General features: G+C 43.2%; 1 protein-coding gene across 3 annotated transcripts in view; it reads left to right on the forward strand.

Moving 5' to 3' along the window:
• Positions 1-521: 521 nt before the first annotated feature.
• Positions 522-27,083, forward strand: part of RSBN1L (round spermatid basic protein 1 like) — a 56,823-nt gene continuing 30,261 nt past the window's right edge. For all 3 annotated transcript variants that reach the window (XM_075428143.1, XM_075428145.1, XM_075428144.1), the window contains exons 1-2: positions 522-1,160; positions 15,561-15,674. In XM_075428143.1, the coding sequence (XP_075284258.1) occupies positions 545-1,160; positions 15,561-15,674 (730 nt within the window). In that variant the 5' untranslated portion in view covers positions 522-544. The remainder of the gene's footprint in view (positions 1,161-15,560; positions 15,675-27,083) is intronic.

Here is a 27,083-nt window from a genome sequence, read left to right on the forward strand (position 1 = left end):
TCCGCGGCAAGGAGACCGGCGGGCACGGCTGACCGCAGCAGGCCACCGGCAGCCAAGCGCTGCGGGAACAAGGGCTCACCTCCCGCTCTGTTTCTGCGGCCGCTGCCCGCTGACACCAGGCCCCGGGAGGAGGGCGGCCCGCGCCGAGGAGCGGCTGCGGCAGCTGTGGATGCCAGAGGCACGGCCGGGGGGAGTCCTGTCCGTGACACGAAGCTCCGCCGCACAGGCCGCGCTGCTATTCGCCCTGAGGCAGCAGCAGTGCTACCCGGCCCGGGACCTCCTCACCTCCGCGCCCCGCTCTGGTCCCGGCACAGCAGCTCCGCCCGCCCCCACAGCGACACCTCCACCCCCACTCTCCGACTGCGCACTCGGCCGAGCCCGCCGTCCCCAATCCACTCAGAACCCGCCCCCTCCCCGCCCTGCGATTGGTAGATGCCGCTGTCTCTCTGGCACCTCCTCCGCCCATTGGGCGAGACGGGGGCACCCCCCCTCCCGGTTCTGTCGGTTGAGGCGAACCGAGAGTAAATAGAAGCAGGAGCGCAAAATGGCGGAGCTGCCAAGCGCTGTTCGTGGCGCTGCGTCGACCGAGCAGGAGCCGTTCGGCGCCAGGCCGGCCCCAGACGCGAAGGTTTCCCGTGGGTCCCAGCCGGCCGCCAAGAAAATGAAGGGAGCCGATGAGAGGAGCCTGAAGGGCACCAAGCGCGTCAACGGTGAAGGGGGCGGCGGCGGCGGCGGGAGCGGCAAGCAGTCGCTGCCGCTGCCAGCGGTGGTGCCGAGCTACAGCAACCCCGCGGCGTGGGGCTTCCCCGCACTCCCGTCCGGCCCCTCCGGCGGCGCGGGCGGCTTCGCTTTCCCTTCTCCGCTGCCCCGGAAGCTGCTGTCGCCCGCCGTTCTGCTGCCGTCGTCCGCCTCCCCCTCCTCGTCCTGCCACCAGCACCGCCACCACCGGCACCGCCTGGCCCTGGCCGTCGAGGCGGGAGGCTGCGGCAGCGGCGGGGCGGCCGGCAGCGCCAAGCCGAAGAGGCCGAAGGAGAAGCGGGACAAGGAGAGGCGGAAGCACGGGGCCCTGCCCGCGGTGGCGGCGGTGGGAGATGGCGGCGGGGGCCTGAGTGCGGCGGGCCGGGAGGAGAACGGGGAGGTGAAGCTGCTGTTGCCGAAAGGTGAGGGGCGGCGCGGGGGCGGCGGGAGGCTGAGGGGAGGAGGGAGGGAGGCGAAGGCTGGCGGAGATCTGGAGGAGGGCGGCAGGCCCGGGCTGGGCAGGGCGGGTGCGGTGCTGGCCGCGAAGGTGCCCGGAGCTGCCGCAGCGAGCCGTGAGGGAGCAGGAAATGGCCGTGGCGCTGGGGCCCAGCCGTTAGCATGGCTGCCGGCCCCCGCCCCGCCGCTCCCGGGGGCCGCACCTGGCCGCCCGGCCCGCCGTGCCCGGCCCTGGCCGGAGGCCGCGGGCGTTGTGCGAGCTGGTGGAGGAGGGAGGCAGCGCGGCTTAGTCTGCCGTCGATCCTGTCAAAAAAGGGGGTGTGGAGTCAGCGATGGCGTCAGCTCGAAGCTGCCAGAGGCCTCGGGTTTTCTTACCTATTAGGGAAGTAAGGGTGCCTGGTGGTTTGCTGGAGATCTGCGAAGAAATCTGAATTTTGGGGGAGAAACGGAGGAGACCCCATGTTACAAAAAAAACCCCTGTTTTTAAAATTAGATCCTGAATGGTCTCGTTTATTAGGCCATTCATTTTTACAAGCTGTCACCGAGTATGAGAGAGCGTGCAGTTAAGGTTTAGATACTTAAACTTTTGGAAACTCGTTTAGTTGCTGCTTCAGGTTTGCTTTGTTTCCTGAAGACCAGCGGGCTGAAATCTTGCGAGAAATGCTCGAGGCCTTCAGGAGCAGGGGAGGAGTGCTGGGTTAGTTTATTAACGGGGCAGGACAAAAATGGCCATACCAGGTAAGACAAGATACTAGGCTAGATTCTTGCTTAGATTCTTGCTGACTGTGAGCAGCAGTAGATGCTTAGGAAGTATAATACAATACATGAATGTATGAAGACAGTACAAGAATATATGCTTTTATTTCCAGTGTATGTTTTCCCAGTCTCCAGTGACCTTAAACCAGATGTTGATGCTTTTGCATTTATATTGAAATATGAAGAACTTGAAACATTCACTTAGTTATCTAGTTAAAGCAAGTTTTCTTTCTTTCAAAGGAAAGATAAATTACAGCTGTTAAGTAGGCTTATGTGACTTTGGTTGTGGCCTATGCCTGTACTTACAGGATCAGCCAAGCTTGTAGAGAGCAATTATTAATATCAATATGCTTTTTTGTTTATTGATTCTGTTGTCTGGCTGCCTTACTGCATTTTCCACTAATTTCCACTAGTATCTTAGTCTCTGATTCACTTACCTTTGCATTTTTTTCTTAATTACTTGTTCTTCTTGGTCAGCATGTTACACGTATTATTTTGTTCTTGACATCTTGATTGCTGGTGTACAAGTGGGCTTTTAAGTATGTCATTTCAGTGCTTTCAAGTATTTACTTTTAGTATTTTTTCTTGTTCCTTTCCAAAAGACGGCTTAGGAAAAGTCTTCAGAAATGATACTCGGTACACGTTTGACGTTGGTGAAGCCTGCTTGTCTTCAAGGATAGCTGCTAAGAAACTCACCCAATGTCTTTCTAGCAGAGCTATGGAAATAATAACCTTTTTCATTCAGATTGTCATAGTGTCCTACCAGTGTTACACAATCATATTAATAAATCTCTGAGTACAATATTATGATAACAGGATGAATTTGTTTTTTTGCACATGGGTAAAAGAAATGATGACACTGATGATGTCAACTGCATAATCGTTAATTGAACCCTCCTGGAAGCAGAGATTCATCTTTAAAGAGATTCTGCACCTTGTATCTGGAAAGGGTATTTTCTCAGAACTTCTGTACGGACAGGCACAAGTACTTGACTTCTTAGTTGCTGTTTACTCAGAACAGATTTTTTTTACCTTTTATTTAGTTCTTGAAAACCTAAATGCAGGCAACAAATAACATTTTCCAAGGCAAGTGATGCCTGTATGGCATCTGGGTCTCCAGATTTTGGTTTAGAGGGAGTGGTTTCTATAGCTAAAATTTGTCGCATATTTTCCTGTGTAAATCTAAAACATTATCTTCATGAAAACCGTGTATTTTTGCAGAAAAGGCACAAAGAAAGTGAGGGATGCACTGTCTTCTGCTGAGAGCAGCTAGCCTTTTTAAAGTGGTTCTGTATTTGACTGTAGATTAAAAAACAGGTTTGTGCTGTTAATCCTGTGAATAATTTACTTTTCAGAGAGGAAAGGAGAAATGCAGTTATGATGCAGGGAGAAAAGAGTGATTGGGGGGGAAGGATGCAGAATCCTTACAGGGGAAAACTAAGAATTATATGTTAGGGTGGGAGGGTGGAATAGCCAGAACTTGTGCATTGCCATTGCTGGCAGTATGGCTTAGTCTAGAATGAGATACCATAGGGATTCTGACTGCAGCAGTGAATGAGTGAATGTGGAATGAGTGGATTGAGATACCGACATGAAAGAGGGAGGAAATGGCGTGCAAAAGCTGTGTAAGAAGGAGGTGATTCAAGTCTTGTTTGGGGGCAAAAGATGTGCTTAGGTGCTGTAGGAAGGGCAAGGAAGGTTAGGGAGAGGGTGGGATGGAAGGAAAGTGACTAATTCAGGCAGCCTACAGATATGAAATCAGGGGAGATTCAGAGGATTTGGTATAATAAAAACTGAGGGGCTTGCATGCACAGAATATATAGGTGGAAAGCAGTAATAAAATGTGCCCCTTTAAGTGTAATAAGGTAATAAAAGCTGTCATATATGCAGCTGGTAATACTTTCTAAAAAGCAACCTAGTGCAGGCAAGTGCCGTCTCCTTTTCCTGGAGTTTGTAGTTGGACAACCTGCTTGCTTTTGGTGCTGTGGAAAATGAGCAGCAACATAGAATTAGCAGTGGTGATTATTTTTTCTCTCATGGCATTCAGAACTGAGACGTGTATCAGTGTTGCACCTGCCAGAAAGAAAATTGTGCAGATAGTAGACTAGAGGTGCGGAAGTCTCTAAAAGAGGCAAAATTATCAAAAGATAAGCAGGTGGCACGAGTTAGATTTCCTTGGTTGTTTTGAGGCTCTGAAGATGGAAAAACTCCATCCTCCTCTTTGCAGCCAAAGTGGCGGTGCATTGCACGTGGAATTCCCAACTGAATTTTGTAGTGATACAGGTGCCAGTGCCTACGAGTGGAGCAGAGTTGCATTTCTAATCCGTGAGCTGTGTGCATCCTGTGCTGCATACAGCCATTGTGATGCTCAGATAAAAATCTGCGCCCTGGTTGGAGAGAGGGAGGGCCTGTACAGACCTTAGTACTGGAGAAAATGAGGAATGAAGCTGGGGTATCAGGGCAAAGAATGGCAAAATGTGTCTCATGGAATTGCTGGGACTGTGGTATAGACTAGAGGGAATAGGGGTGTGCAGTGATGCAGAGTGAATGAACGTGAGATCTGGGCTTGGAAAACTGGAATAATAGGACTCTGAGTAGTACCAATAGCGTTTTCCCAATTCTAGTTAAATTTCTGTGATGATGATAAGGGTTGTTGACACTGAGGAGGAAATTGTGAGATACTTTTACCTGCCGTTTAGAAAAGCTGATTGTAGAAGCGGATGTTTGTCCTTTGCGTGCAATAGTGATTGCTAGGTAAGAGAGTCTAGTTTTGAGGCATCTTTCTTTCTAAGTGATAGGGAGATGTTAAGGTTTATAATAGCCAAGATGGATGGTGTGTTTAAAGCTCTTTAAAAATTTTTGTGTTTTCTTCCATGAACATGTCTTCATTTATAGATTTCACTGGTCTTCTTATTCATTGGAAGGATCTTTAACTTGCAGAGTCATAACCAGGCCTTACAGCTTGTGTTTGACTTAAGTGAATGGAGTTGAGTGAAGCCTTCTGAGACCATGATCTGGCATGCAGAGAACCTGGAAGACCGTTTTGACATGTGCGTGATTTAACTTGCAGATATGAGGTTTAGGCGGTTTGAAATAAGGTTAAATTTCACTTGTCAAGTATGTTCTGACAGTGGAATTACAAGTTGTGTAAGTATTTTTGTTTTAAAACATGGTGTGAATCTGATAGAAATGATTGTGGTTCCAGTTTACGACTATGCTGATTTGGTTAGTCACTGGACTGATACTCTGCTCCAGCAGTTCATAGTTTTAACAACAGTGCAAAGCTCAGCTCAGCCACTCCCCGCTTCATCAGATGACTTCTGCCTAGAGTTTTTTGTTTTGGTCCATAGACTTGTGGTAAGGTGTGATCCAGATGCATGAACCAGCTTTTCTGTTTTTATTGCCGTGTCTGTGTACAGTTTCCCTTTCCTTCCATGTTTTTTCTTCAGTGATCCATTTGCTCATAAGATTACCTTGGTGTGCAATTACAAAATGAGGCTGGTATTTTTAACTTGCTGATGGGGATTCCCCATATGAGCAAGCAAGCTGAACGTGGTATTGTAGGTCTTGTTTTTACTTCTGGTATTTCCACTTCCCCCCCCCCCCCCCCCCCCCCCCCCCCCCCCCCCTCTCCTGCTGTCTTTGAAGGATAGATTAGATTTGATTTCAGGTGGGCATTTACCAGTGATTCTTCTGATAACTTTGTTGCTTTGGGTTGCATGACGCTTCTGGGTTTTAAGCTTTCAAGACATTGCACTTTCATGCTTGTTAAGTTTGGTTTGCATCTGGTGGGATGCTCATTTCATGGCCTGACTTAACCAAAGTAGGCTGGAGAAAGTTTTGGATCTTCTTCTGTTCTACTTCTTTAGAGCTGGGACCATGCATCTTTCTAGTCAAGTGGTTTTTTTTTTTTTTTTTTTTCCCCTTCTGCTGAACATTTCCTTCTTCTGTTGACTTCTGTTTCCTTTGGTTTTTTTTTGTGTACTGTGTGGCTTGACTCGCTTCCCTCTGCCCCCTGCCAAACTCCATAAATTCAACAGTTGTTTTCATGCTTGTGAGGCCTCATAATCACTCTCTTCTGAATTCTTTAATGTATTTAATATATTTAGATACCCCAGTGTAATCAGCAACATCTAAAAAGCATCTGGGGTTTTAAGTGTGATACACAAGAGGAAGAGTGACTTCTCAGATTTCTCTGGATGTTTGTGATTTATGTGCAGTTTAATTTTGAGAGCTGATAGTGACATTAACGTAAGCATCCACTGTTGAGATGAATTTGGAGCAGTGTATCTTTTCTCCTTTTTCATCTCTATGAAATAACCATGAAGCTTTGCTAGCCAGAACAAAATCTTTCATTTTCCAAGCTGGAGAGCCAGCAAAGGCCCTCCTGTACCCCAGAATCTAGCTCCGTGTGCAATTTGCACAGCAGAAGCTTATTCTGGTTGTAGAATGATAACTGATTTTTCTTAGTTGAAACAAGATCAGTAGGCTGAAATGTCAGATCTGAAACCTCTTGCAGTGGCCTTGTTTGCAGCTGTCACGTTCTCCACTACTGATTTCTGATGCAACTCCCCAGTGCTTGAGCTTAAACTTGGCTCATTCAGATCTGCATGTAGAAGTGCATCTCCTTTAGAAGTGCAAAGATTAGAGGAATTGTAAAGATCCGATTTAATTCTCTTGGAAGTGTTTTGATTATGAAATGAGTCTGTCTTCCTTCCCATTCACTGGAGGGCTTGGGGAAATGTTCTTGCCTGGTAAGGGGATTTCTTTAACTGTATCTTGGATTTTAAACTTTACTTACTAAAAGGGATGTCAGCCTAATATTCCTGGTTATTGGAATGAGAAAGCTATCATGATATTATTTCTCCCAGGAGATATTAGATGTTCTGCTAAAGCTGGTACCAAGCTTCCCAGCTTTCTTCTTCTTGGAAATTCTGGCTGGTGACTCAACAGGCTCCCCAGGGAAGCTGCCACAGCACCAAATCTGTCAGAGTTCAAGGAGCGTCTCGATGCGCTCAGCCATATAGTTTAGTTTTAGGCAGTCCTGCGAGGGGCAGGGAGTTGGACTCGATGGTCCTTATGGGTCCCTTCCAACTTGCGATATTCTATGATTCTATGATTCTGTATTTTCTGGGGGGGGGTTCACAGAAGTACTGTTTGGGTTTTCTCATGTTTGTTAAGTCTGGAAGCCTGCTCTCCAGTATACCTTGCATGATTTAACAAAAATGCAGGTGTGAAAACCGTTAACACAGTGGTGCTAAACGTACTTTAGGTATCTGCATAACCAGATAAACATGGCTTCTTGAGGTTTTATTTTTATAGGTATTTGTATAAAGGGAGGAGAGTGTCAGTGGGTTCTTGCACTCCCCTCCTCCCCCTTCCCTTCAGTTACAGTATTGTTGGTGTTAACCGTATTGATGGTGTCCGTTAGCAGTAGTTTGTAAATATTTTCCCTGATGTGCAGTGACAGCCCTTAAATCAAAGGGAAGAGGGAGAGGCAGAATACTTTGAACATAATCTATGACTGACTACTGATGTGGGTTGCCATCTGGAAAGCTGCAGCTTTTGGCATCTGACAAGGCTGTAAAGCTTGCCTCTTTCTGTGCTGAGACGGACTTGCTCGAGCTCCTGTGTTGGCTTCAAGGTGCAAATTTCACAATGTGACAGCAACCACATTGCACGTAATCCACTACAGAGCATTTCCCACTTGGCTCATTCTCTGTGCACTCAATTTACCTTCATCTCTGTGGAAAGCTTGCAGTAGAGGCGAAGACCTGGTTAAATTTCTGAAGTCTCAATGGTGTGGTCTGTGAATTTGTGCTCCTTTATTTACTACTTGGAAAAAAACTGCAGTCGTTATGAGAAGGTATCTGCCTAGTTAGGAAACAGAAAACTTTTACTGTAGCCTTTAGTTGTTACTGGCTGTTTACCTTATAAATACAGTATGTATTCCATTTCTTTTATTCATGTACTTAACCCAACATCCAGAAAAAGCAGGAGCTTTTGGGTTTGAGGGGGAAGTATGCGTAGCACTCTGAATTAAATCAGTTAATCGTGTGGATTCACTGTGAAGTGAAAGCATTCTTCAGATGCCAGTTAGGAAGATGAGGTGGAACACTTCTTCAGAATGGAATTCTTCGTGTCTGTATATATAGCACTTCTTTTAATACTCTGCTGTTGCTGCATTTCATTCATGGGTGTACTGTTTCTGTGATGTGAAAACCAAAGTATATGGACTTTGTGGTGACACTCATATTGTGAACTTGAATGGGAGACCCGGAAATCTCTTATTTCTTTGGGTATTGTATTTCCTCCGAACAGGGATAATTATTCCTGTAACACTCTGTATTTAAAAAAAGTTTACTCATGACATTGGCTTATTTAGTAGAGTAATAAATAACTCTATGATAATAGAGGCTTTTTTCTTCAGGCAGTAGAGCTTTAAAGTTAAGGAGTGAGTCTAACTCTTACTGGACCTTACATAGCTGATTCCTACCATGCTTGGAATTTTTTTTTTTTTAACTCTGCTGTGGGAGTATTTAGTGTGTGACCAGTTATATCCTGAGCAGTGTATTTCTCCGTCAAAAGCAAGTAGAGCAAAAATGCATTTTGATAGGGGAGAAACTTTGTGAAAAGATACAGGGTTCGTTCATCTTTATCCTGGAATACAGATTACTTCAAACTTTTGGCTTTTAATTTTAGTGTATTTAGAGGTATGTAAAGGAATAGAAAGTGTGTGTGTGCACGTGCAGGAAGAACATGTAGTACAATGAGCAATGATGTAAGAAAACTCTAAGAGTTACTATGCTACAGTGATGCTTATATGTATGTATGAAAAGTTTTTTTATAACAATTACTGTGTTTTAATTGTAATTGTCCCTAACGTAGCAATTAAAAAAAACAGTGGAAAATACAGATTTGTGTGGAGACACCTGAATATATAATTTGTGGTTTGGAGCTTGTCCCTAAAATTTGTCAAATGAACAGTAAGATAGTGTTTTGAGGACCACTGACTTCTTTGGGTGTTGAATGTCTCAAGGAAGCTATTGCAGCAGTAGTAAGCACTGGGCTAAGGAGAAATAGCTGTTGGCTATCTCAGTACAACATAGTGAGTAGAGACAGAGGTATCAGTCATGCTGCAGTGTTCTGGCCAAGTTGAGAGCATTGCTTAGGGTTTTGCATGATTTTAAGGTTAAGGGTTTTGGTATAGATGATGTGCTGATAAAACAGAGAGCATTAATTTAAATTTTGCCCCCTCCCTGGAAGTGTTCAAGGCCAGACTGGATGGAGCTGTGAGCAGCCTGGTCTAGTGGAAGATGTCCCTGCTCATGGCAGGGGGTTGGAACCAGATGATCTTTAAGGTCCCTTCCAACCCAAACCATTCTGTGATTCTATGAAATCTGTGTTAGAGGAACTGGTATTTTTCCAGAGAGACTTGTTTCACTGCGTTTTTTTGTTGGTGTCTTATATGGCTATTAGGTTTTCTTTTCTGTCAGTTCAGAAGTGATTCATGGCAGCATGATTGACTTTTTCTCCCATTGGAAAAATTGGGATACCGACTTACAAGATTTGGTATTTTCTCCCTTTCCAAAGTAAAGCAGTCATGACAGGAATTTTTTGTGTCTGTTTTGATCCAATAATAAAAAAATCACCCACAAAAACCCACCAACAAACAGATGAAATATTATACGAATCCATTCATTTTTCCGTCATTGTGAAAATTGAAGCTATTCTAGTGGCAAATGTAATGGTGCAACATACGGAGGTAATAGCTGTCGGTACTTGATGTTCTCTTGTCCTGATTGCTGCCTATTTGGGTTACATTATTTCCCTGGGGAGTCATTTCATCCTGTTCGCTATTGCAGCCCGAGTTTGTGTGTGTTTTGGGTTTTTGGTTTTTTTTTTAATTTCTTAGGAGTAGTATTGATTAAAGCTAATTGCAGAATATACTGTGGACATCGAAAGATTAGTATAAACATCTCTACCTTTTACTGCTCTGAGATGCTGTTGCTCTACAAATAGTAGCTGTTACTGGTAAACCTCAAAAAAGCTGTAGACAAGTGCTCCAAGTTTTCTTAGCTTGTTCAGCAGAACAAGTTTTGTCTTGTTTTCCCTTGCCAACCTTACTGTTTGTTTATTCTATGACATGTGGATTGTAAATTGCTTAATGTTGGAGGCATTTGTTTTAAAACAGCATTTTTGTGAGGTATTTTCATTTTTCTTGGTTGAGAAACTGAGATTTGGAATAAAATTACATATAGCTGGAGGGAATTGATACCTTACATTAGAGGAGACTCAGGGATCGGTGTGGGACCGGTGCTGTTTACCATCTTTGTTGGCGACATGGACAGTGGGATTGAGTGCACCGTCAGCTAGTTGGCCAATGACACCTAGCTGTGTGGTGCAGTCGGCACGCTAGAGGGAAGGGATGCCATCCAGAGGGACCGGGAAAAGCTGCAGAGGTGGGACTGTGCGAACCTCATGAAGTTCAGCAAGGCCAAGAGCAAGGTCTTGCACACGGGTCGGGGCAATCCCAAGCACAAATACAGGCTGGGTGGAGAATGGATTGAGGGGCAGCCCTGAGGAGAAGGCCTTGGAGGTGCTGTTTGACAAGAAGCTCAACATGACCCGGCAGTGTGTGCCTGCAGCCCAACGGCCATACGGCCAACCATATCCTGGGCTGCATCAAGAGAAGCATGGCCAGCAGGTCCAGGAAGGGGATTCTGTCCCTCATAGAACAATCATGGTTGGAAAAGACCTCTAAGATCATCAAGTCTAACCATCAACCCAACACCACCATGCCTACTAAACCATGTCCTGAAGTGCAATATCTGCACGTTTTTTTTAACACCTCCAGGGATGGTGACTCCACCGCTTCCCTGAGCAGCCTATTCCAATGCGTGACCCCTCTCTCAATAAAGAAATTTTTCCTAATACCCAGTCTAAACATCCCCTGATGCAACTTGAGGCAGTTTCTTTTCATCCTATTGCTAGTTGCTTGAGAGAAGAGACCAACACTCATCTCACTACAACCTCCTTTCAGGTAGTTGTAGAGAGCAAGAAGGTCTCCCCTCAGCCTCCTCTTCTCCAGACTAAACAACCCCAGTTCCCTCAGCCGCTCCTCACAAGACTTGTTCTCTAGACCCTTCACCAGCCTTGTTGCCCTCTGCTCCACTCTGGTGAGACCTCACCTGGAGTCCTGCGTCCAGCTCTGGAGCCCCCAACATAAGAAGGACATGGACCTGTTGGAGCAGGGCCAGAAGAGGCCACAAAAGTGAACTGAGGGCTGGAACACCTCTTCTACGAGGACAGACTGAGAGAGTTGGGGCTGTTGAGCCTGGAGAAGAGAAGGCTGTGGGGAGACCTTATTGCTGCCTTTCAGGACTTTCTTGTGGCCCACAAGAAAGCTGGAGAGGGACTTTTAACAAGTGCATGTAATGATAGGACAAGGGGTAATGACTTTAAACTTGAAAGAGGGTAGACTTAGATGTAGACACACTGAAGAAATTCTTTACAATGAGGGTGGTGAGGCACTGGCACAGGTTGTCCAGAGAAGCTGTGGCTGCCCCCTCCCTGGCAGTGTTTAAGGCCAGGCTGGATGGGGCTTTGAGCAACCTGGTCTAGTGGAAGATGTCCCTGCTCATGGCAGGGGGGTTGGAACTGGATGTGCTACAAGGTCCCTTCCGACCCAAACCATTCTATGATTCTATGGTCTGTGCCATTTTGGAAAGTCCCAGAGAGCTCTAGCCTGTGTTGAACTCTATCGGCTGCATTGAGCAGCATTATATAGTAGCAGCAGTTAGTATCGAGGCTGTATTTGGAGAATTGCACTTGGTCTTCCTTGTTAGATATCAGTGCTATAGGCAGATTTTAATCATGTTTATTGACTGTAATGACTATTGGATGCTGCTAAATTTACTGACTTTGCAGAGCCAGCATAGCTAAATTGCAGTAGATTTTGTGGTAAACTCAGATCTTAAAATCTGGTTGATTTTTAGCTTTGCATCCCGTTGAAAGCTATGAAATGAAATATCCGTCACTGAGGAGAATAATTTGCAGAATTTTGTTTGAGAATTGTGTTTGAGTTCTGCCAGCCAGACTAGAAAATACTGATTTTTACTCATAAACCGAAGACATTTGAATTGAGAATTAAGAAAGAGTGTTAATCCATGGACTGACTCTCATTTCGATGTAGATTTTTAAATTATTTTTTGTCTTTATTTCAGTATTTATTTATGCTTTTTTAAGGACAACTCTACCATCAATTGTTCATCTATTCTGTGGACTTAGAGTGGGGAAACCTGAGAATTTGTACATTTAAACTGGGATTCTTAACTGTTCTTTACTAGCCTCGGGCTGTACACTGGTTTTGTTACGGTATTGTGATTTCTGAAAGGGAAATAATTAAGTCTGTTTCAAAGCTTCCTCAGCTGCATTCACATTGTATTTGCGATCCCTTCAGGTATGATTTGCTTGTGGCTGTTGCTGGAGGGGAGGTCCCAGGGCACTTCCATTGTTTCTTCTGTCTAAAATATTTCACCATTGACTCTGCTGATTGCTTTCTAGATGTGAAATAAACTGACTCTAAAAGGTTTCAGCTTGTTCTCTGTCTTATGGGTTTCTTGTGACAAAACTGGAAGGTTCATTGGCCTGTGATGCTATTCATGAGCCTGCAATAAAGGATTCATTCAGTCTTTCATCCTCTTTCAATACAGCTCAGCGTTTGTATATGCTCTTCAGTCTCTCTTTGATTCGTAAGTGATAGCAGAAGTCAAGTGTGCCTCTTAAGAGTATGCAAATGTTAAGATAAAATCTGGGGCTTCCCCTGATAATTATAATTCTGGCCGAGTTGAATGTTCAGTGCAGGTTACAAATCAAGGCTGTGTTACTACCTACTTGCTGAGTGAGAGTGTCTGCTTTCGAAGTGTTGCTTAAACTCCTGCTGTATAATTGATTTTGTACTCCATACTATTTAAGTTGCTGGGGATTTACGAAATGGGAGTTTCTTTTGTGGGATAAGCAGGCTGGAGGGGAAGGTTCCTGTCTGCTTAACCTATTCCTAGAAAGTACAGGTTTGTGTTGTTTAGGGAAGCTTGTTTGGATTCCATGGCTTACTGTGCAGATGAATCTGCTTTCTCATCCCTTCTCCTTGAACTGTTAGAAGGCTGTTGTTGGACGTAATTGTTTCAGTTGCTTAGAATTAAGACTTACAGACAGTTCTAAGTACAGCTACCTTATGCTGTAATAATTTTGTGCCAGCATAGTTTGTATTCTCTTCCCCACTGCTTATCTTGACCTGTGGATGGACAGCAGACACATCTCAATTGCCATCTCTTTTGGTTTATATTTTCTTTCTTAGGCTCTTCCCAGAATATCACGTAATCACAGAATGGTAGGGGTTGGAAGGGACCTCTGTGGGTCATCTAGTCCAACCCTCCCGTCAAAGCAGGGTCACCTACAGCAGGCTGCACAGGACTTTGTCCAGGCGGGTCTTGAATATCTCTAGAGGGGAAGACTCCACCACCTCCCTGGGCAACCTGTTCCAGTGCTCCGTCACCCTCAGAGGGAAGAAGTTCTTCCTCATGTTCAGATGGAACTTCCTGTGCTTCAGTTTCTGGCTGTCCTGTCCTGTCGCTGGGCACCACTGAAAAGAGTCTGGCCCCATCCTCCTGACACCCACCCTTGAGATATTTATAAGCATTTGTAAGGTCCCCTCGCAGCCTTCTCTTCTTCAGGCTGAACAAGCCCATCTCCCTCAGCCTTTCCTCATAGGAGAGATGCTCCAGTCCGCTCATCATCCTCATAGCTCTCCTCTGCACTCTCCAGAGGCTCCTCATCTTTCTTGAAGTGGGAAGCCCAGAACTGGACACAGTACTCCAGATGGGGCCTCACTAGGGCGAAGTAGAAGGAAAGGAGAACCTCCCTCGACTTGCTGGCCACACTCTTCTTGATGCACCCCAGGATCCCATTGGCCTTCTTGGCAGCCAGGGCACACTGCTGGCTCATGGTCAGCTTGTCCACCAGGACACCCAGGTCCCTCTCTACAGAGCTGTTCTGCAGTAGGTCCGCCCTAAGCCTGTACTGGTGCAGGCTTCCCAAGTGGCCCGTCCCTCTTTCCACATTCCATGGACCTTTCTCTTCCACCTGAGCTCCGCTAGAAGCTCCTTGTTCATCCATGCTGGTCTCCTGCCTCCTTTTCTAGGTTTCTTTCTCAGGGGGGATGCACCGCTTCTGAGCATGGTTCTTCATCCTAACAACTGCTAGGGTTTAAGTTGTGCAGCCTTAGTAGGAAAGTCCTTTAAGGAAAGTTATGAATGCTGTGGAGTCAAACGAACACTGTTCACAATATGTGGATTACTGTCAACCCTTTGCACATTTTGTTTAACTATTAACCTGCTTCATAAATAGTTTGGTTATGGGACACTCTGTATTGCCTTCTAGAACTGAAGGCTTACTTTGGTTTGGTTCGGAAGAATATTTCTGATTTATTACTTTTCTTCAAGCATTCACATAAAATAGAAGATGTAGGTATCCTCACTAATCATTGGATTTATCTTAGCTTCCATGTGAGGTTTATAATGCAAGTACCATGAATAAAGCATCAGGATTGTCACTCAGTTGTATCCCTGAGAAAGCATTCTGAAGCGTAAGGTTACGTAGAAGCTTGAAATCAGATTTCCTCTCTGCTGAGCTTAAAAAGCCCAGTAAACCCTTGGAACAGGTACTTGGCTTCAGGCCAAGAAACTAGGCATGAAATGCTGGCTGCAGTGCGTCTAAGCCTAGTGAAACCTGACTTCTCTAGATGCTTGACCTCAAAAGTAAAACAAAGTTTGTCTTGAAAAGATTGCTCCTTGAAATTACGAATTCCTCTGGGTCTAGTATTTTTCATGTAGAAAGCACGCCTAAAGGCTCTGCTTTTGTATGACAATTTAAAAACCTGGAGTGACTTGACCAGACGGTGTATGGATAATGAGACTGCTCAGGTAAGCTGTTGCTGTCTGTAGGTAAGCAAGGGAAGCACCAGTGCATTATATTTGCTGTGCAAACAAAGCAGATTTCATGTGTTTCTACTAATTATGTGTTACTGCTATTAATGCATTAAGATAGCTTGCGAACTTAATGTAGAACATTTTGCAGCTACCAAATTAAGTCTTCATTGGAAGCTGCTTGCAAAAGCCTTTAAGTTTAGACTATGTGAAGATCGTTTTGCAAGGCTTCTAGTGTATAGGCGCACCCAGAAAAAGACAAACCATACTCTTTTTCCTCATTTCTTATCTAGTGTGTGTAATTTGAATTTCAAGAAAGAGCCGACTACAGATGCAAGATAAGAGCAGAGGGTAGTGGGAGTAAGCAAAAATGAACTTTTTGCAGTTAACATGTGGAGTTGTTACATACAGTTCGAACATAACAGAAACAAAACTTGTCTGAGTTAAATAAGCTTATGTTGGATTATGCAACAGATAAATATTAGCTCCTCATATTATGAGTACTGGGATTTCCTTATAACTCCTCCTTTTATCTTCTTAATAGAGCCTACATAAGTAATATGAAGCGTGCATGAGACAATTAGTTTTCTGTTCCTACTTAATTGTAAAATGTTTGTATTTCAGCTCAAATCAAAGAAAAAATTAAAGAAAGGGAAAAGAAGCAAAAAGAGAAGAAGAAGCACAAAATAATGAATGAAATCAAGAAAGAAAATGGAGAGGTGAAATTATTGCAGAAAGGTAGGTTCAAACTATGTAGTGGTGTTTCATTCTAGTGCTTCAAAATCTTTGTAATTGCACAGGATACTGAGTTTTAATACTATGCTTTTTGTTTAACTCAAATGCCTTTTTCCCTGATTAGTTGATATGAAGGTTGCAAATTAAAACTTAGCTATAAATGTTATTTTTTTTGTCAGCTGTGTTAGGGACTGGAGATAACTTTCACCTCAATGTTACTTATACGGTAGTAGTAGACTGGTACTTCAAGGAATAATATTGGTGATACTTCTTTGCAGCTACTGAAGAAGGTTAGAATTTTATACATTGTGCAGAGGAAAAATGAATCAATGTCACGTTATATCTAACATTAAATGCAAAAAACTGAATTCAGGAGTTATAATTCAGGAACTTTGTCAAGTACTAAAATATTATGTGCAACAGGCAGTCTTAGTTTTGGCTAATTTCTTCAACTTCATAGAATCATAGAATGGTTTGGATTGGAAGGGACCTTAAAGATCATCTGGTTCCAACCCCCTGCCACGAGCAGGGACGTCTTCCACTAGACCAGGCTGCTCACAGCTCCATCCAGTCTGGCCTTGAACACTGCCAGGGAGGGGGCATCCACAGCTTCCCTGGGCAACCCGTGCCAGTGTTTCACCACCCTCCTGGTGAAGAATTTCTTCCTAATATGTAATCTAAATCTGCCCTCTTTGAGTTTACAGCTGTTCCCCCTTGTCCTATCACTACACACCCTTGTGAAAAGCCCCTCTCCATCCTTCCTGTCGGCCCCCTTCAGGTACTGGAAGGCTGCTCTAAGGTCACCCCAGAGCCTTCTCTTCTCCAGGGTGAACAGCCCCAACTCCCTCAGCCTGTCCTCGCAGGAGAGGTACTCCAGCCCTCTGATCATCTGTGTGGCCCTCCTCTGGACCTGCTCAAACACATCCATGTCACTGATGGCGTACGGTCAACCTGACATCCACCAGGACCCCCAAGGCCTTCTCTGTTGGGCTGCTGGCGCTCGGGGTTATTCCTCTTGGGTGCAGGGCTTCGCACATCCCTCTGTTAGCTCCAGCAGTCCCCTGAGCTGGCCCATGTCTACGGCCGCTCAGGGGTGCTCTCGCTGGCAGTGCAGCCCCATGGTGCAGCAACCACTCCTTCCCATTTTGTATTGCCTGCAAGCTTGCTGAGGGTGTGCTCTCTCATTATTATGGGATGGCCTTCACCCCAGCTGTTAGTGAAGATGCTGAAGAGTACTGGTACAAGGTATCCATGTCTGGGTTACTCCAGTAGCGACTGTCGTTCAGCTGGACTTTATGCTGCTGATCACAACACTTCGAGCACAGCAGTTAAGCCAGTTCATGATCTGCCTCACCCTTTACTTATCTAGGTCATGCTGCATCAGTTTTTCTGTGAGGATGTTGCTTATTTAAGTAGATCAGATATTTTTTATCTGTTATTTTCAGACTGCTTTTGAAGTTAGGAACAAATTCCTGATATATTTTTCTGTTGTCTGCTGCAGGATTTAATTTATGAACAAAAAAACTGAAACCCTCAAAACAAAACACTATCTTCAGAATGTTTGTATGAGGTCAGAGGCATGGAACCCTCTAATTACTACATCTCATATTATACTCTGCGCGCAGCTCCAAGTAGGCTGTCATGGTTGCTAATGCAGTTAAAACCTGCGTTGATCAGATCTCAAGGTGTTGGCTTAAACCACGAGGAGTGTGTAAGCTGATGACTTACTGTGAAAAGAACAGATGTGGCTCATCTTTGCTGAGCGTGGAAGGAAGTTGGTGGTTGACAGACTGAGCAACACTTAACTGCCTCAACAGTGAGGTTCTTCAGGTTTTGTTTGTGTACCAGCCTTTTTTACCCTGTGTCCTATTTCTTTTGCCATTCAGCAGATGAGGTGGAAGCTGCAAAGACAGCAAGTCTTGTTACACAGATCTAATGAATGATACCTAATGGGGACATTTGTCCTTAAATAGTGCTTTGGTTTCACGTTAATATAAAAAAGCGTATGCACAAAGGGTTGTGTTAGAACACCTCTGCTGTTCTGAGCTAGTTGAATAGCAGGATGGGTTATTCTCACTGAGAACAGTGTTACAAGTGCTTTAGGTTCCTTATCCCTATTTCATAGATCTGATACGTTATCAGTCAACTATTGTGTCTTAAGTTTTCTTTAAGATGTTGGTGGGAAGTGGTTGGTAGAGGCTGTGTTTGGTTTGCCAGTATCCTGCAAAATTGACTCCTATTTCAGGGAAAGAAGGGAGTGTGTGGGGAGAGCAGTTATTTAGAGCAGACAGATCGTCTCGACTGGGTTTGTATCTTGTTCAGAACAGCAGCTCTGGATGCCTTCCGCGGGCCTCCAAAATCTGACTGCTGTGAAGTTTGTGTAACATTTCCTGATTCCATCTGCTGATCTAGTATCCTGGAAACTGAGGGCAAGAGGGCAAAGGGAAAAGTGCTTTAAGATGCAACTTCTTGTATATATCAATGGTCACCGCCTCTGTGACCTTCTCAAACATTATTAACTTTTCATCTAAGGATATCGTCTTCCTGTGGAACAAAAGTTAAGCTCCAAGCCCTTTTATTCTGAGCTCAGAATTCACTCTGTGGGCTTAGGAGCAAAGGGTTGGAGCTACGCTACTTTCCTTTTCTTTGGGTTTTCAGTTTTGTGGTAGGTTTTATTTTGTGTGTGTGTGTGAAGAGACTCCAGGGCTGGTCTCTGAAGACAGCTTATTACCTTTTTCTAGACGTTACAGCTCTGTCTTGTTGTAAAATGTTACTCTGACCATGTGCTGAATGCTTTTCTTATATTGAGAATGTTGTTGGCGTTTTGGTTTTTTTCTCGTTTTTTCTTCTGTTGGTGACTTACTTTCATTGAGGGGATGGAGGTTATAGCCTGTGTGACTTGAGACAGTTTAGATGTCCAAGATAAAAGGAAGCTAGTTATAGAAGAAGAGGTTAGTGCGGAGGGACTGATGCCTTTTGAGGAAGAGTTGGTGCATAAGCCTGATTTTGGTGCTTTGAGCTGAATGTGGAAGAGTTTACTTAAATTGGGAAGCTTAGGGATGTAAGCTGTTCATCTGCATAAACTTAGTTTGCTGTTCTGTTGAAAGCAGTGATGAAACTTGCCCACGTTGGAGAAGAGCAACACTTAAAAAGGATATTTTTGCATTTCCTGGGGCTGCGAAAGGAAACGTGTTTGGCTCTCTGAGAGCCTGATGACTTCTGTTATGCATCTAGAGGGAAAAAGTTTTTTGTTATCCTTTTGCACTTGCAGATGTATTCTCTGTGGAATAAGGCTATATAATTGCTCCTTTTTCTCAGAATCTGTAATGTGGTAGGAAGAGCTCAGTTCTTGGAAAAAAGTTTCTTGGCACATGTATATTGTTACAAATTCAGGAAATATAAGGGATTTAAACTTGCTTTTAAAAAAATCTGCATAATGAAAAAGTTACCTTTTAGAAATTGAAAGTTTCATACTAAAAAAATTCACACCAGTGTGACATGGCTGAGGGCTACTGGAGGTCCTGCAAAAGGAAAAAAGCTCCATAGACTTATTTGTAAACAGTCCCATTTGTGTTTTCCCCTTAAAAAAGAAAAAGTCTGTCCTGTTTTTCCTCATTATTTATATCAGAGCACAACAATTTCTAAAAATGCAGTAGGAGAAATTCGTAGTGTGTGTTTCTGCAAGGTTAAATGCCTTGGTTTATGGAATGCCAAAATGCTGGGAAGAAGGGAGAATGAACATCTTTATCATGCTGGTGTGAACATTTGTAAGTACAAATTGTTTTCTAAAGCTTTTTTTTATTCCTCTGGGAGAAATTACAATTAACTACATTCTTATGAACACTTTAGATTTTTTTATAGATGGGTTTTGTACAGAAATAATTATAAAATTGTTACATTTAAGTCGAGACCTACCTTCGAGTCATACTGTATGCTTTTTCCCATCCACTATATTTTGTCTTTGTGTGTCTTTAGGGAAAATGCTGAAGGATTTTTGTGCAGTGTGTTTTAGTTGATGGGACATTCAGGGCATTGGAAGGTCTGAGGTAAGCATGGAGGGCACACAACCCACCACACTGATTTGCCCCTAATACTGATTTTGCTTCACAGTCCTTATGCACCAGGTTACCAACTTTTTCTAATAAAATATATGACTATGGGGTGAAACACAGGTGTAAAATATCGGTAGGATATGTGCGATGAGATCACTGAGAGCAGAGCTCTTCGAAGTTCCAGTGGGCCTCAAACGTTTTTCAGAAAGAATGCATAAAATCACTTGCTTACCTTTTGTGTAGCTGGTGGATCACTTCTCCAAGTTTTCTGGAGATGTCTTTGCAGCTCCTTGCTCTTGGTTCCTTCCCATGCCTTTACATGACTGATCCATTTCTACCCCTAAAGTTTGTTGCCTCCATTACTCCTTCGGTTCAGCTAGTGCGTTCTGTTGGCCGCTGATGCCGTGAAAAGCCGGAATTGAAGACTCAATAGTCGGCAGACTATTAAGCAGGTATTCTTTATTGCGGCGCCGGGCACACGGGGGATCTCTCCTCCAAACGTGTGCACCGAAGAGACACAGTTACTAGGTATTTATGCTATGTTAACATACATATTAATTACATTTCCAAGAAATGTTTATCATAGTAATGGCTTTTCCAAGAATTCATTAATATATGGTAATGTCCGTCACACATGTTTGTTTGGCGTCTCTCGGCAGGGGTCTTCAGATTATCCTGCAGCCTCCTTATCTCTGTAGTTTGCATACCTGTTCTCCCAAGGCCCAGGCGCCTAAAGGGATTATTCAGGAGTCCCTTGTCTTGCAACCGTCGGAATTATTCACAAAGAACCAAGACTTGTTTCTGACAACCTGAAGTGATAACATCCCCTACATGTTACATTTGTTACGTTTACAGTTATCACTGCTCAAATCCTTGAGAACCTAAAAGAGACCAGCAGTGCTGGGTTTGAGCAGTCGCTGCTGTTGTCCAGGCAGGGTGAGACACTGTCAGCGCGTGCTGCTTTGGGATGGAGCAGGTGGCAGCTGGAGGGAGAGCTGTGCTGTAGTAGCTTTGAAATATGTCTTGCTGGAGGGGGGTCTGGAGCTTGAAATGAAGTCTTCTGGTACATCAGTGAACAACAAAAGTCAAGGCTTTTTCTACCACTGCCTGCGAAATCTATGCAGGGTAAAAGTTTTCCATATGATTTTTTGTTTTGTTTTGGTTGGAAGAAATCTGAAATACTGATCTGAAGGCTGTGGGTACAAACTGTGATAGGCTGTGTGTAGCATAGGCACATGTATTGTTTGGAACTTCTTTTTATAGAGAATAATGTGGAAATAATTCTAGCTTTTTTGAATTACTTTATTTCAAAGAGAAGGAATTAAAAGATAAGGATTCAGAGAGAGTTACAGTGCTGTCATATTTATAGGACCTCTGCCTTTGAAAGCAGTGTTTCTGCTTCCAGCTTGTTGCTAATAAATGTCTTTGGGTAAGTTGCTAGGCTGGGTGCACACAAAATACTTACACCGTGTGATTGTATGTGTGAAGTGGGTTCCAGTTATAATTTTGATGCCACAGATTAACTAAAATACTGCGATGGTCAGAAAAGAGATCTGCTTCTTTGTGGATTACCCTGCTGTCTTTAAAGTTCTTGCATATCAGGGTGAAAAATGCTGGTTGAGGAGTGTGATTGCTGCCTTTGCTGCTTGAAGTGGAAGGCCTCATTGAATTAAGATGATTAAATCAGCACTTTTTCACTCCACAGTGTATCTTAAGATCCAGACATGTGGAACTGCACAAAAAATTTGTATCTTGCGTGATTTCTTGTACAGATTCTTGTTCTCGTATGCAGACCCATAATTTTGAACATAGATCTTCTGTTTGTTACACCTTCCCTCTCCACCAAATTTCTATCCTTGCTTTTGGTCTAGGTGGGATTTCTGTTACGGTTTTTATTTTGGATGTTGACTTATTTGAGGAGTAGAGATTTAGAAGTATGGAAGGAATAATAGGTTGCTGCTTTTAAAAATACTCTCACAGAGTATGTAAAATAGTCTGTAGTTTTCTGTATATATATTTAATGTGTAAATCGGGTGACCACACACCAGGGACTGTTTGCAGACTTTGTATTTTCAGATTGTTGGTTGTAGAAGAGTTAACTGAAAATATTTTGGAGCTTAATCTTTTTTTATTCATCACTTTATAAATCTCTGCTTATCTTACCACATCCCATTGAAGCTTTCATGATGAGTGCAGTTGTTGGAAAGAAGGGTATAGGAGGAAGCATGTTAGGATCTTGCTGTATGACACTGATGGGTAAGAGACAGTTACCTTAATGAGCTAAACATGGTAGAAGTCAACACATATCCTTGTAGCAACTTCTGTCACATCCTATATGCCTGTAAGTGTCACTTTCTGAAAAATCTTGAATAGCTGTCCTCAAGATGGTTGTGACTATTCAACTTGCAAGAGGGTTAAGACAACATAAAATAGGATTACTTGATGTACCTGTCATGTAGATGTATGCAGTGGCAGAAGCATTTGTGGTCCATAAGGCCTGACTTGCCTAGAAGATGTTTAAATGTTGTTTAGAGGTAGTTTTGCTATGGATGAGTATGTGCGTGCATGAACAGAACCAGCACAGATAGCCATTCTTCTAATTTCTTTAAAAATACAGTGCAAGTTTTGTAACTCCATCCTCATGCAGATATGGCTAGCCAAATAAGAGCAGAAGCAAAATTAAAATTTTGTTGTTCTTTTGTCTTCTGTGCTCCAGTAAAATGTGAGCTTGGTCTGCTTTTTAACATCATATCAAGGGGAACCCTGTAAATGTCTATAGGTGCTGAGGGTTCCTGTCTGCCCCCCCCGCGCCCCCCCCCCCCCCCCCGTTATTCCTCATGCTTGGAGTCCCAAAGCAGTTCTCTGGCTCACCTGAAGTAAAAGACTTTAACACATGTGAAAATTTCTGACTTCTGTCTCGTGTTTCTGAATCATGCCGTGAAAAAGTTTTTTGTTTTGTTAGTGACTGTGCTTGTCTAAATGCATCTTTAGAATGCTTGGAGACAGAAGGTGCCATGCACTTCAGAATGGCTGCTCTCTTGGCTGAAATTAGAGTCCAGCAGTTGTGCGTGCGTATGTACGCACCTTCATTGCGACTGCTGGTGAAGACTCTCTGAAGCACCTGTATTGCAGGGTTTGGATTGTGCGTGCGTGCCTCAATAGTAACTATGTGAGAGGTGGAGTAAGTTAGCTTGCATCAAGCACTGCACTGCTGCTGCCAAATCTTGCTTAAAGCAAAGCTGGGTTGGATCTCTCAGTATTACACTATTTGGATCTTTCTTTAGTCTTTTGGATTGTTTGCTTATGTTTTCACCAAATTCTGTGTGTCTACTGTGAGGCAACTTGGTTGCTGCCCCAGGGAGACATTGAAGGCAGACTTTCTGTTTTGGTGTCCATAGCTGAGTGCCAAAGCAGCATTACTGGTTTTGGAAGAGGCAGCGTATTTTGCTTTAAAGTATTTTGATATATGCAACGGAGGAGTCGCTGAATGGCTGTATTTCTGCTCCTCTCTACAGCTAATGCAAAGGAGGAATAAGATGAAAGTACTTTATTGGGCGTTGCTGATAGCGATTGCAGTATTTCAGCAAACTAATTCCTTCTGCTATTGAAGTCTTTGCATCTTCTGAGCAGCTTTAAACACCTCCTTCAGAGTGAATCTTTGAAATTCGGCAGAGCAGGAGCCTCAGGCTAGAAGTGTGCTGCCTCGCCTCCTCTTTCACTGAAATTCTATTCAAGCTTTGCTGAGAAATACTGCTTCTAGAAATGTTTTTAATTTCGTGTTTGTATTCCTCAGGAGAACTTTGGCTGTATGCTACAATTGAACACAAATATTCTAAAGTTTGGTGTATGTTGATGTCAAAACAGTACTGGGAACAGTACAGTGAGCATGTGGGTGGTGCTGTAATAAAGGACAGAGGGAAGAAATTGTAGTCTGATCCATATTACAGTTAAATGTACTAGAATGTAACCTTTAAAAGAAGAAAGCTGAGTAATTGTATAACTTCAATGTTAAATTTAAAACTTCAAGCTTTTGGGTTAGGAAACTTTCTATTTAGGTTTGCTAGGAACTTGGTCTTGCCTCGTATATGTGTTAAATCAGTGTTGAGGGGGATTTTTTTAAGCTTAAAAATTCAGCCTTGTTCAGTGCTCGGGGTGGACAGATGAAGGTGTGGTGGGCAGTGTAGCTCAGCAGATCAGGTGGTTTGCTGAGGAGGGGTGGGTGCTGCTACTCCTCGCTGCCTGCTATCAGTAGTCACCATGACCTAGTTTGTGTCTGACAATTCAGCCAGTTACAAAATTACAGTTACCAAATGCAACCAACTCTGTTCACCAATCTGGCAGCAAAGTGAATAGTTTTCTGCTGAGCCATTAAATTAAGTCAGTTTACTGCGCAATCAGATGAGCATCAGTCAGGACCAGGAATGGTGTAGGACCGTGTGCCAGGAGCGAGGAGAGCAGGGAGTTGGACTCTATCTGTCTGTGGCAATGAGACTGCTCAGCTGTATCATATAGCCACTTTTGAAGGCCAAACAAATAATTATGAATGTAACATTTTTCCAGTCTTTCAGTATTCAGTTTAATATTGTAATATAAATACAGTTTTCTCTATGAAATACAGTGGCCAAAGTAAATATAATTTTTTCCTAAGTATGTCATTTGCTGCTGCTGTGCAAATGAAGTAGAGTTCTTGACAGAGTTTGTCTTGTGTGTGCAGCAGCATAAACTGGTGGAAATTTGAAAAAGGCTCAAAACAGCTAATCAGTTTTTGATATTATGTTACCTTTCAATTTCTGCTTGAAGTTCTTTTAGAGGACTAAGGTGTATTCTTGTTGGTGTGTATTTTTTAGAAGTCTCTAATTCTAGTAGTGTTTTGAAAAAAACGAATTTGGACTCTCCTGTCTATTCTGACTTCTGTGTTTTAAGGCTTTTTTCCTTTCCAGTGGCCTCAGTAGCTCAGACCCTTGAAGAAGGATTCATGTGTTGTCTTCCAAGGGTAGACACTCCCCATGTTGGTTTTTCTGTTTTACTTCCCAGTTGCAAGTAGCAGTTCAGGGGTTTCTGCTACTTCCCACCGTAGATCATCTGGTGTTTTTTTGTAATGCAGCCTTTTTTTTATTCCTTCAGTGATTGTTCTTCTCTTGGTTTCTAGGTGTTGCGGAACTAAAAAATGGCCTCAGTTCCTTTTATCCTTTTTGGTATATGCAGATCCAAAAAGTTCTGTGGAAGAGAGTTGTGTTCAGACATGAGAGGCTACTAGCAAATACTTGAATTTCATTCCAAATTGTGCGCACCGTTTTTGCAACTTCTCATGATTTGGGAAAGCGTGTACTGGTGAACATTAATACTTGATATATGTGTAAATGGTATAACCATGGTGAAGTATGAGAGTGCAGTTTGGCTCTTGCCATAGCAAATAGCTTCTTGCTTTAAACTTAGAAGCTGTTGTGTTTATTGCCAGTTATACTACTGCTGGTTGGACCGCAGTGAATGTGAATTTCCATCCTTTTCCTGCTGTGCGTGAAGTCCCAGATCTGAGTGACTTGTCCCTACAAAAATCTTAGTTCTGTTTGAGAACAAGTGAAGTGGGTTGGCAGGTAACCCCTGCCTCACCTTACTGCAGCATTCAGTGCTATAATTCTGTATTTTCTGTATTCAAACTAGTATAATGTCTGGAAATGTTTGACTTCTTCATGATATCTGTGAGTATAGCAACAAATTTTCATGACTGGAGTGAAAAAATTTTAAAATGTTTAAAGCATTTTAAAGGAGTTTGAAATGCCTGTAGACTTTTGGATGCTCTCTAGTTGTGTATTCCTGCAGTCGGGAGGAGGGGAAAAAAAGTCTGTTCTGTAGTTTGTATTTTGAGGTTTGGATTAAGATTTCTAAGGCTATAATATGGAACTTCCCACTGTCATAAACAATTTCTTCTTTTTTATTTTGCCCTGAATGGAACTGGTGCCGTAATGACACCTTTACAATACCTCAGAATGTGAGCAGTAGGTGATTTTTGTCAGGTGATGACATTTCACTCAAGTATTGTGGCACCCTCAATGAACTATTTTCAGAACTCCTCTGAGGTTGAGGTAGTTGGTTGTACATGTGTTGCTTCTCTTTCTGGTCTTTCCATGCCCACTAGATTTAAAGACTCTTGTGGCTGAAGGAAGATGTTAACAATGAAGTGGTGAATATTGCCTCGACGAGGTGAAGCAGTCCTGTTCCAGAGGCCCACGCTGGTTTTACATTACATTTAGTCTAATGAAAGGACAGATTTTCATGAGGATACTGTGTGTTTTGGCAGTTGAATTTAGCTAAAAGGGAAACTGTGCTCATAGACTACACTGTGTTAAATCTGATTTAGAGTGAAGGGAGTCTTTGTAGCTCTTAACTGTGTGGGTTAGGTTAAGAAATCCTAGAGCCCACTTCCTTGTTTGAGCTAAGAAAAGAGTGACCTCAGGGCACTTCTTTCCCCCTGACAAGATGAGAAAATAGAAGCTAGAGAGATAACTAGCTCACCTGCCTCTGCTTCAGAAATCCCAGAGGTGTGTAGCTGCTATCACAAACCTCAGGAGGCTCAGAGGCAAGTGTCTTAATTGCTTGTTCTCCTTTCCGGTATCTGCACCTTCCATATCCAAACCTCTTAATTATCAGCAAGAATGTGTGATTTCATGCACCAACAGTTGTGATCTCTCTCTTTCTCCCCCTCTTTTTTTTCTTTTTTTTTTTTTTTTTCCGGCACTCTTGTGAGTTACTTGGGTTGAGGATTGCAAGCTGGTGACAGTCTACTACAGCATAGAAGTAGAGACTGGCTAATTTAACTCTTGCGAATTTGAGATTTTGTAGAAATTGTGTATTTCATTGCAGGACTAAACTTCTGTGTCTGAACGTGCCGATCTTGAATCGCTTGTTGTGAATATAATTTCGTGCTGTAACATGCCCAGTAACTTGCTTTATCAAATCATGAAATGATTTCAACTGCTAGACTTTAGGGCAGTGTAGTTGCAGAAGTTTTTTTTTCTACTGTGTTTATTACTTGAAGAAAAATGCTTTAAAACAAGGGAGAATGTTTACCTTGGGAATCACTTGAACATATTCTCCCCAAATGAGTACTTCTGGCTTTAGGCCATTACAGTTTGTTTTCACTTCAGCTTGCATATTACATAAACTTAAAGCTAGTTTCTGTTTTGTGATGTTTTGGTGGTTGGGGGTTTTTTGTTTGTTTGTTTTTTTAAGACTTATGGGTCAGTTTTCAGATGTTTCCACGTGTATTTCAACAAAGTTAATTTAGTTCTGGAAGAATGACAATGTAAAGCTGTCTGACAAGGTAGATTCTGGCAGTGGCATCTTGTGAACAGCTTGCTGA

This window comes from Opisthocomus hoazin, chromosome 8, assembly GCF_030867145.1.
Source record: "Opisthocomus hoazin isolate bOpiHoa1 chromosome 8, bOpiHoa1.hap1, whole genome shotgun sequence".
Lineage (NCBI taxonomy): Eukaryota > Metazoa > Chordata > Aves > Opisthocomiformes > Opisthocomidae > Opisthocomus > Opisthocomus hoazin.